The 12128-nt window shown below is 38.6% G+C and overlaps 1 protein-coding gene across 1 annotated transcript; it reads right to left on the bottom strand.

Annotated features, from left to right (window-relative positions):
- Positions 1-1552: 1552 nt before the first annotated feature.
- On the bottom strand, positions 1553-4577 carry LOC118480272. Its single transcript, XM_035975034.1, has 3 exons — positions 3044-4577; positions 2487-2677; positions 1553-1624 (listed from the first exon to the last, which is right to left on the bottom strand). The coding sequence occupies exons 1-3, from the start codon at positions 4575-4577 to the stop codon at positions 1553-1555; spliced, it is 1797 nt and encodes a 598-aa protein (XP_035830927.1).
- Between the last annotated feature and the right edge of the window lie 7551 nt (positions 4578-12128).

Genomic DNA, 12128 nt, shown 5'->3' with positions numbered 1-12128 from the left:
CAGGGGCAGAGTACAAAATGACAAGCCCATGCAGGGGCTGAATACTGAAGCAAAAGTCTACGCAGGGACTTGATTACAACTAAATAAAATAAATAACAAAAGGTCTTCAATGACCCCTTCTCTTGGACTTCCCTTTGATCAGGTCTGACAACCCCTTGAAGAAGCCTCGAGTGTTACTGCGCTCTGTTAGAATTTCCCGTTCACATCGGTCCAATCTTTCAAGGACCTCTTGTTGGCGCTCCGGTGGGATCAGTTGCGGCTGCGGCGGCTGATACAGAGGTTGAGGAGGTGGCAGACGCTGGTACCCATAAGTTGGGTAACCAGTGGTCCAAAGACCACCATAGGGTCCCTCTGGGTGACGAGCATTGTAGTCCCATGCCTCCTGGTATGGGTCCACATTGGCATAGTCATAATGGGTATGAGCCGGCTGCTCAAAAGGGTTATACGCCGCTGAACCGGCGTAGGCAGGGATTGGGTTATCAAAACCCAATGGTGGCGCCATAGGCGCAGAGTTGATCTCTGAGATTGGGTTTGATGGCCCTCCCATTAGCGGTTCTTCTTCTTGGAGTGGCGGATAGTGACTGCCACTCGAGGGCTGAGGTGTGCTGATGCGGACTCCTCCTCGCACGGACATCCTGTAAGACCCGCATATTCGTCTTTATAAAAACAACTTACAAGGGTGATTTAGAGACTTGAAATAGCAAGTTTTATACATATCTATGACAAAAATCGGACATGACCCATCCATAAAATGAGCACATCCCTGTTTTATACAACTTCCAAACAAAATATTCCATGACCCTTACTACTAGACGCGAATAAAACCCAAGAAAAACATCAAGTTTGACAATATGTCTACTAACAAGTTTAGACAAAAGTTCACAATTTTTGACCCAAAACATTAAAGCAAACTAGCGGAAGCGGATGGCATATTAGGTGGTAATCACGTGCTCGCTCCAAGTCTTCAAATCGCCTAAATCGAGGATTTACCTACATTAACAACCAAAATTTTTTAACGGTTAGTTATCACACTTGTTAAATCATAATTCTTTCGTTTTAGTTCCATCCATACAAGAACTTTCATCCTTTTTACGCATTCGACTACCCAAGTAATTGGGTTTGGCATAAACACTCTCATTGAGAGTTAAGCATACACGTTCGACCCGTTTAATTGGGTTATTTGCTTTCAACATAAACTCTTCATTCTATCCGCATAACGGATTAAGCTTCCAACATTCATTATAGCATTCGAAACCACCCGTTCAAAACGGATGGCATACATCTCTACTTGACACGATTCAATTTAAACAGGTTAAATTACATAGCTTAACACAACTTTCGTTAGCATAACCAAATCCACAAAGGATTTGCTATCTACTTGCTAATTACCATGATTGTCATACAAGGGTGGTCTTACATCAAAGTTAAATAAAAGAAAATTTAAACAAGGATTTGTATGCAACGGAACATACCTCGGTCTTGTGATCCTTCCGGTTTCTTAGAATTTGAACTTTCTTCCTTCACGCCTATAACAACACATTCAATCCTTCGTTTAGTACCCACATTCCATTCCATTATGTTCCAATTTACACATAATTATCCTATCAAGCATTTCATTGAACATCTAGTGTGCATCACATTAATAGAGCATAATGTACAACATTTAAAGCATAACTCACTACTTCATCCTATGTGCCATCAATAATCACTCTAGTTCTAACAATTCCTTTAGCCTACATAAATTTAACTAGCATTCAGGTATTGCAACTAAAATTACATATCAAAACCACACATAATCATAATCTCTATAATCCTCCTACTCATAGCATAATTTCACAAGATGGGTTTTGTAAGATTTCTTTCGATTAATCTAGAACCAAGCATGATTTCTATTCTAGGGAGTAACCCTAACACCTAATCAACACAAATCATTCCACGAATTTATGATTGGGTCGAAACCTTTTCTCTAAAATTCACCAAATTCAGAAATTCGACTTACCACTCCACTAGAAATGCTTAGATGATTGAAACTTTAAAACATGCAGTGATTAATCTTTGATTTCTCCTTGTCAATTGGTGAATTTTTGCAAGAACAAGGGTAAACCCTTGTTTCCCTGCTCCACCCAGAACACGCACAGGGTGTGGGTTTTGTGATTTGAACATAATTAAACCCTTCTTAATTATAATTTACATATTACCCCCATAAGACTTGTTAAATTTTGATTTGAAAACCTCCCATGATTTAATTTATCCATTTTTCATTTATTCTAGTATTAAAATAAATTTTGGGGTGATAGTTTCTCCTTTAACATTTGAAAAGCCTCCTCCTGTTCTTTACCCCACACAAACTTGTCTTTCTTTCTTGTCAGTTTTGTTAAGGGTAAGGCTATCTTTGAAAAATCCTGTATGAACCTTCTATAGTATCCCGCAAGGCCCAGAAAACTTCTTATCTCTGTCGGGTTCTTCGGAGAGACCCACTTCATTACAGCATCAATCTTTGAAGGATCAACTAAAACACCCTCCGAATTGATCACGTGCCCCAGAAACTGCACTTCTCTGAGCCAAAAGGCGCATTTTGAGAATTTTGCGTAGAGTTTCTCCTTACGAAGAACTTCAAGTACTTCACGCAAGTGCATTGCATGTTCGTCTTTGCTTCGCGAATAAAATAGAATATCATCTATGAATACGATCACAGATTTATCCAACATGGGTCGGCATACCCGGTTCATAAGGTCCATAAATGCCGCTGGCGCATTAGTTAACCCGAAGGACATGACTAAAAACTCATAATGCCCATAACGGGTTCTAAATGTGGTCTTTGGTATGTCTTCTTCTCGTACGCTAACTTGATGGTACCCCGAACGCAGGTCTATCTTGGAGAACCAACTCGCCCCTTGTAATTGATCAAAATGGTCATCAAATCTAGGTAAAGGGTAGCGGTTCTTTATGGTCAGCTTATTCAATTCCCTATAGTCGATGCACATGCGCATCGACCCGTCTTTCTTTTTAACAAATAGGACAGGCGCTCCCCAAGGTGACACACTTGGGCGTATAAGGCCCTTATCTGAAAGATCTTGTAATTGTGTCATTAATTCCCGCATCTCGGTGGGAGCAAGTCTATAGGGAGCCTTCGCAACGGGTTTGGCATCCGGATTTACTTCGATGCGAAACTCTATTTCTTTCTCGGGTGGGAGTCCCGACAATTCTTCCGGGAATACATCCGGAAATTCATTCACGATCTCAACGTCTTCAAGCTTTGGGAGGGTTTGTCGGGCATCTACTACATAAGCTAGGTATGCTCTACTCCCGTTAAGTACGTATTTGAAAGCTTGGACCAAGGTGCACAACTTGGTTTCTATGTTTCTCTCTCCTTGAATACTCAATTGTCTTCCACTTGGAGCTTGGACGAGCATTATCTTATTTTCATAATTAATCTCCACATGGTGTCGTGCCAACCAATCCATTCCCACAATCATTTTAAATTCCCCCAAAACCATAGGTATGAGGTCAATATCGAATTCCTCATCTTCTATAGTGAATTTGCAGTTTCTACAAATCTCATGTAACATATAGATCTTACTATCGGCTATTTCTACTTCTAGAGGCATTTGCATTCGTTCAATCTTAAAGCACGGATGTTGTATAATTTCATTCGAAATAAATGACATAGTGGCTTCAGTATCGAACAGAATGTAAACCGGTATGGAGTTTAATAAAAAGATACCTGAAATCACATTCGGGTGAGACTTGGCTTCTTCGGATGTAATTTGGAACATTCTCCCTTTAGCTCTAGAACCTTCTTGCTTCTTATCTTCTTTCCTCGACTCTTGCTGGAGTTTTGGGCATTCAGATTTGATGTGCCCCTTTTCGAAACAATTGAAGCAAGTCTTCGGGCTATTCGGACATTGATAGGATGAATGTCCCTCCTTAGCACATTTGTAGCACCCCTTCTTGCCCAACAGACACTCCCCAGTATGGAGTTTTCCACAAGTCTTGCAAGGAGTGATTCCACTTTTCGACTTTTCCTTCCTCCCTTGGTCTTGAAAATTTCCCCTTTTTGATGGACTCGAGCTCGTACCTTTTTCACTTGGTCTCTTCTCACCACGTTCTTCTTGCCTTCTAATTTCAATTTCTCTATCCCGCGCCAGATTAATAAGCTCATCAAGGGTTTCACATTTCGAGGGGGTGATGAATTCCATGAATTCTGCCTTTAGTATGCCGTAAAAGCGATTGATCTTCATTCTTTCGGTTTGCACAAACTCCGCACAAAACTTCATCTTATCCAAGAAAATACTAGATATCTCATTTATCGTCTCGTTTTTCTGTCGGAGGCGTAAGAAATCTTCTTGAATCTTATCAATGGCTGACTGAGGGCAATGGTACTTCATGAAGGGTTCTTTAAATTCTTGCCAAGTCATTGTCTGAAGTTTGTCCTCACCTACCTCCTTACTATAAGCATCCCACCAATCTTTCTCTTGAAAGGTGAGTTGTCCCGTAGCGAACATCACTTGATCCTCCTTATCACACCGACTTCGTTTAAACACTTCCTCCATGCTTAAGATCCATCTTTGGCACATTATTGGATCGATTTTACCATCGTACGTGGTAGGCTTACATGCCATGAAATCTTTATATGTGCATCGTCGTTCTTTGCCTTTATCTTTAGACCCTTCAATTAATTCTTCATCTCTTCGATTTTACTTGTTATCATAGCGTCTACGACTCCCAGAACCCGACTTTCTACCTCTTGAGCTAATCGTGTTCCGCTACTTCCGTGACTTTGCTCTCAAATGCTTCTTGTCTAACCATATCATCATCATCATTAACGTTGCTTGCATCAGCCATCTATACAATAGCATATTTTCGTTTAATACAAATCACAAACTTTCAGTATATCATTGTTCATTAATCAGCATTTACTTAACCCATTTCGTACAATTCGGCTCATCACTTTCTATTCTCACGAACTCATTCTTGTTGAAATCACTAATTGTGATTGCATACATCTATTAAGCCTTATATGAATTTTATTTAGTCATGAAATAAGTCTTTGGATAGCCCGGCAACACAAAACGTGAAAAAAAAATCAGCAAATCGGTATTGCGTAAGCCGTCGGCGACGGATAGGATGCCCGTCGGCGACGGGCTCTTAAAAAGGGCGTCGGACATGTTTACCCATCGGCAGGGTGTTAGGGCATCGGATGGGGGTACGGCGTCGGCGACGGGTGTCTGGCCGTCGGCAACGGCCAGCCGTTTGTTAGTCCGCTGCAGCTTCATTTTTTTAATGTTTTAATTCTTTCTCGGGTCCGTTTTCCAGCCGTACGATACCTGGAATTCATTGTTTTGCTACCCATAATGATTACTTCACATCCTTAACTTAACTTTACATCTCAAACTCATTACGTATACTAGTATTCATCGGGAACTTAAATTATTACCTCATTGGCGATCTTGGAGCGAGCATACTTTCGAACGAGCCATCGGTTTGAGTTCAAGCATCGCGATAAGAGCTCGAATCCCTCAAACCTTGGCTCTGATACCAACTTGTAAGACCCGCATATTCGTCTTTACAAAAACAACTTACAAGGGTGATTTAGAGACTTGAAATAGCAAGTTTTATACATATCTATGACAAAAATCGGACATGACCCATCCGTAAAATGAGCACATCCCTGTTTTATACAACTTCCAAACAAAATATTCCATGACCCTTACTACTAGACACGAATAAAACCCAAGAAAAACATCAAGTTTGATAATATGTCTACTAACAAGTTTAGACAAAAGTTCACAATTTTTGACCCAAAACATTAAAGCAAACTAGCGGAAGCGGATGGCATATTAGGTGGTAATCACGTGCTCGCTCCAAGTCTTCAAATCGCCTAAATCGAGGATTTACCTACATTAACAACCAAATTTTTTTAAAGGTTAGTTATCACACTTGTTAAATCATAATTCTTTCGTTTTAGTTCCATCCATACAAGAACTTTCATCCTTTTTACGCATTCCACTACCCAAGTAATTGGGTTTGGCAAAAACACTCTCATTGAGAGTTAAGCATACACGTTCGACCCGTTTAATTGGGTTATTTTCTTTCAACATAAACTCTTCATTCTATTCGCATAACGGATTAAGCTTCCAACATTCATTATAGCATTCGAAACCATCCGTTCAAAACGGATGGCATACATCTCTACTTGACACGATTCAATTTAAACCGGTCAAATTACATAGCTTAACACAACTTTCGTTAGCATAACCAAATCCACAAAGGATTTGCTATCTACTTGCTAATTACCATGATTGTCATACAAGGGTGGTCTTACATCAAAGTTAAATAAAAGAAAATTTAAACAAGGATTTGTATGCAACGGAACATACCTCGGTCTTGTGATCCTTCCGGTTTCTTAGAATTTGAACTTTCTTCCTTCACGCCTATAACAACACATTCAATCCTTCGTTTAGTACCCACATTCCATTCCATTATGTTCCAATTTACACATAATTATCCTATCAAGCATTTCATCGAACATCTAGTGTGCATCACATTAATAAAACATAATGTACAACATTTAAAGCATAACTCACTACTTCATCCTATGTGCCATCAATAATCACTCTAGTTCTAACAATTCCTTTAGCCTACATAAATTTAACTAGCATTCAGGTATTGCAACTAAAATTACATATCAAAACCACACATAATCATAATCTCTATAATCCTCCTACTCATAGCATAATTTCACAAGATGGGTTTTGTAAGATTTCTTTCGATTAAACTAGAACCAAGCATGATTTCTATTCTAGGGAGTAACCCTAACACCTAATCAACACAAATCATTCCACGAATTTATGATTGGGTCGAAACCCTTTCTCTAAAATTCACCAAATTCAGAAATTCGACTTACCACTCCACTAGAAATGCTTAGATGATTGAAACTTTAGAACATGCAGTGATTAATCTTTGATTTCTCCTAGTCAATTGGTGAATTTTTGCAAGAACAAGGGTAAACCCTTGTTTCCCTGCTCCACCCAGAACACACACAGGGTGTGGGTTTTGTGATTTGAACATAATTAAACCCTTCTTAATTATAATTTACATATTACCCCCATAAGACTTGTTAAATTTTGATTTGAAAACCTCCCATGATTTAATTTATCCATTTTTCATTTATTCTAGTATTAAAATAAATTTTGGTGTGTTACACATCCGCGCGTTTGACCTTCTCCGCCTCGGTGGCTCCGGAGGCGGTTGCTGTTCCACTGGTGGTGGTGGTGGCGGAGTGACTGCCACAAATCGGGAATCCTCAGAAGGATCCTGCTGCTGCTGCTGCTGGTATGGGGACGAGTGTTCAGATGGGGTAAAATACCAGTCCCACTGGTTGAACCTCGCCTGGTAGCTGTCAGGACCATGGTAAGGTGATCCATGAAAAGATGACCCATCGGAGATTTCGATGGGGTGGTTGGGGTTCCCGATTGCAGGCTCCACGGGATCCGTATCTTCCTCCATGTCGTCATTACCCGAAAAATGATCTTCGGGTCCTAGTGGGTTAAAACCCACGGGTTCTTGAATGAAATTATCCGGGTTGAACCGGCTTTGGAAAGCAGGGGTAGGGTCACCAAAAGAATGGTGCGAGTTTGACCGCTGCAACGGTATGAAGGAAGGCGGAGGGTTGACGGGCTCGTTTTCGGATTGCGGCCCAAAAGAATGTAAGTAGGATGGTGAGGAACTTAAGGAGACTGATCGCCTCCCGGGTTCAACGTAAACCCTCCATGGCTCCTGAGGGCTAGTGCTCATTGTTATCGATGGTGTACGCCGGTGAGAAGGCCCGGCTTTATGGTCGTTGCCCGTTACTGGGCCCTTGCCTCTTCCTCTCCAAAACCTTGGCGGCATTCTTAACCTGCCAACATGGTTAAGAATGACAACAAGAATATAAAATAAAAGACAACATAAAACAAAAAAAGAATTTGTCCTATTTCTTTGTCTAGACTCGGAACTCGAGGAATGTTCAATTTGTGCACTGAGATTAAACACAAAAGGCTAGTGTTTAATTCACTCAGTGTTGGCTCTGATACCAACCTGTCACGGATATCCGGGACATGGTCATTCTTTGAATGATGCCAAGGATATCCGGGACATGGTCATTAAACTCCCAAAGGCATTAAACAAAAAAAACAAATTTTTAAACGGGTCATCTTGATAATACTTAACCACTAATCGATTAAGGTCAAATGCCCGACCAAGCGGTATTTTATATACCGTACCCCAAGCCCGTATAGGGAAAATAAGTTAAAAGTATTTACCTGTGCAAGTATTGTCACAATTAGCAAGTGCAAATATCTTTTACTGGATCTCCTATTCTGGAACGAAGGTTTATAATAACCTATTAGAATCCTAACGGGTCTTTAATTTAACCTAAGCTTGGACCGTTAGTTTTAAAGAAAGAATACGGTTCAATCGCATGGAAGGCGAAGACCGGTTTAGAATGTGGTGTTGACCCGACAAGCTTGCATGCTTGTTTAATATGGGTAACATAATCACATTCTGGATTTTGAGACAATAATGATATGGTTTGACCCGTTTCGGCTAAAATATGTAAACTAGTTACATAAGCCGATCCAAACGCGGAAAGTGCGTAACGAGTAACCATAGGAATCATATAAAAGTTTCCTGAGTTAATATGCATTAAATATGTTGTGATATCAGTAAGATACTTTCTATTATGCCCAAAGTGATTTTTAACTCAAACTATGCCCCGAAAGGGCTTTTTAGTTAATTTAAAGGGTATAAAAGAGTTTAATTTGTAATCTGAGTTACAAGTCTGGTTTATTTAGTAAATATACTTAATTTAATAAGTTATAACAGTAGGGTATCATATATATGTGAAATTTATTAATTATAACCATATTATGCACCGTAGGGGCATTTTGGTAATTTCACATAAGCCTAAAAGGTCAAAACTGGAAACCTGAGTTTAAAACTTTTGTTTACTGTTATAATATAAAAATTTACTGAATATATCAGTAGGTATCAACCCTTATATATATAAACTAGTTTTGATACATACTACGTCGTAAAAATGCCTAAAAAGGCGATTTGGAGCCATTTCCGGGTTTTGTATAAAAAGCTGATATTTTTAATGTTCCAAAAAGCTCAAAATAATTTATTTAACATAATAAATCAGTAGAAAAAGGTTTGAGGTCAAAAGGATTTATAAAACTCGTTTTATAGCCCAAAAGGGCAAAACCGACAATAACCGAATTAAGCTTAAAACTCTAAGTTATGCTCAGCCTAAAAATAAATAAAATCTCCAAAAATACCAAAATATTATTTTATATCAGTAGGTAAAAAGTTTGATATTAAAATTTGGGTTTAGATAGGCTATATGCTAATTACGCCAATTAATTACTAAGAATGCTTCTAATTACGCTAATGAGCATAACTCTTAATCTAGACCTCAAACTGATGTAAAATTTTAAGTACAAGTTTATAAATCAGTAACTAAGGTGTCTACTCTTATATATTTTCAAAAATCACATTTTAAGGTGAAGAGGGCAAAATAGTCAACATTTAAGCAATTAACGGAAACATGCATATGAATTAGATGTCTAATGAACCAAGTTGTATAATCACAGATGGTTATACTAACATGAAAATAGGTCCAAAAGAAGCTCTAAGGCAATCCTAAACTTGGCTTAAACGGGTCAGAACTGAAAGTCAAAGCATAAGTCAAACTATGCGACTTTCGGTTCCAAACCGAGCCTAAACTGAAAATTGTCGAGTTGAACATGCTTAGACATGTTCTTACAGTAATTACCAAGTTATATTAATGATAAAACAGGTTGCATGCATCCTACATTACTACTTATGCATTACTTTGAAAATAAGCATTTTGTTGACTTTTTAAAGTAAGCTTTGACCCGACAATTGACATAGTTAGAGTGGGAATCTGAGAGTACCCTTTTAAGGGTTTATTACCCACATAATTACCTACTTATAGGTATTTTTTAATTCGAGATTTGACTGACTAATTATAGCTTAATCTCGAAGTCAAACCTTAATTACGACGGTTTGACTTTTAGCTAATTAACTAAGCTAAACTTAATTAAGAATGATTAGGAGCACTTACAATGGTCCTAAATATGATTAGAGACCTAAGGGAAGATGGTTGCTGATCAGAGGAGCTCAAGAGAAGGGTCTTGAGTGAAAATGAAATGAGCAAGTGAATTTGTCACAACTCCTTCTCCGTATATAGTGAACTAAGGAGCACAAGATCAAGCCAAGATAGTCTATGATTGTTACAAGATCATCCTAGGTGTCTCTATGATGCTATATACTGCCTATCAAGCCCCTGAATTCGAATACCACCTAAATAAGGCGGTGGAACTGGCTGAACAGGCAGCTGTCCATTTTCTGCTGCCAGCGACAGGCTTACGGACCGTAAGCAAAATCCCTTGCGGTCCGTATCCATCTCTTACGGACCGTAAGCTTAGGTGGTTGCGGTCCGTAAACGACCCCGGTCTGATGCGCCCAGACATGATTCTTGCGGACCGTATGCTTAACTGGTTGCGGTCCGTAACCGATCCTTGCGGACCGTAAGCTTAAAGCCATACGGTCCATAACCGCTGACCAGAATCCAAAATTTTGCAAACTTTGAAGTTTTGACCATGCAACTTTGTAACTCCGAATCTCATGCTATCCTTTTCAGTGGAGGGTCCCTTTGCTCAGCCTTTGCATGCCTTGCATGCACTTACATGTTTTGGTCTTGTGGGAGGTTTGAAATGACGGAAATATCAAGAATTCACCATGGACTTGAATAATTCAAGTTTAATTCTTTTAATTCAAGGATCTAATTTCCTGGACGTTGTAGTAATATTCTAAAGAATCCAATTTTCATATAAAATGGAATTTTATTCATTTGGGAATAACCGGCTAAATATATATTCGATGCTTATCAAAACGATTTAAGGATCTTGGGATTTATCACTTGGGTCGCTCAGAGGTATTTTAATAACATGTCGCCCTTGGATCGTTCAGAGGTATTTTAATAACGTGACGCCGTTTTCAAATCCTACCATACATCCTTATTTGATCCGGGTTCCTGACACGTTTGTCTCACATGACACGTGTCTTTATTTTATTGGACATGAATTTTCGAGGTGTTACACCTTACATCCGGATAAAAATAAATATCCCGCCTAAACTACGCGCCAAAAAAATCCTATAAATAGAAACATCTCACCACCTCCGTTTATCACACCAAAAAAACAAACAAAAAACACAGTGGTTCCTAAAAAAATACAACTCAATGTAAAACACCAAAAAATACAACGATGGCAAACATCTTTTCTTTGATACTCAGTAATGTTCTGCATGAAGTTTCGCTGAATGATCTGTTACGTGAGTGTAGTAAGATTTTGCTGCATGAGATGGACAAAATTCAAAAAAGAGGGACTGATGACACCCATATGTCATTCTGTCATCTTTGTTCTTGAAGAAGGTTTGGATGATTAGAAGAGACTTATCCCAGTGTAAATGCTACTTTGGCCTCGATGATTATAATGAAGACGACGGGCAGATAGCATCCACCCACCCAGGGTCGATCTATGTCTCCAACATCCACAAAGACACTTAAACAAATGAACAAAGAAAATAAACCATGCCAAACCCAAAACGCCATTTATTTGTGACAGTTCTTGTAGTTTCAAAAGAAAAAAAGAAACTGATGACACTGAAAATGTAGAACATAAATTGCTTCTATTTGTTTTTTTTTATTTTCTTTATCTGTTGTTTGTTTTTTAATTTCAGCTAATAAACAACAAAAGTACATTAATACTATAATGAAAAATATAATAAAATGCCAAAACGAGCAAACGCTTGTAAAACGCCATCATGCCATAAAAACGCCCCCAAAAAACTAACAAACTCTAATAAAATTACTTTGAACAAGTACTTTTATAAAAAAAAGCTTAAAACAATGTGCAAAGAAAATAAAACAAAAAGTCCCATCGTTATCTAAACGCTATTGGAAAACAAAATGCCATAATTACAGTCGTCAAGATTAGACGTGTTACACCATAAAAACAGTTGAGTCTGAAAACAAAACACGGTAACTGCAAAAACAGGAA

Source organism: Helianthus annuus, chromosome 7, assembly GCF_002127325.2.
Source record: "Helianthus annuus cultivar XRQ/B chromosome 7, HanXRQr2.0-SUNRISE, whole genome shotgun sequence".
In the NCBI taxonomy this organism is placed as follows: Eukaryota; Viridiplantae; Streptophyta; class Magnoliopsida; order Asterales; family Asteraceae; genus Helianthus; species Helianthus annuus.
Note: the sequence above shows the minus strand (reverse complement) of the source record. Positions and strands in the feature narration are given on the sequence as shown.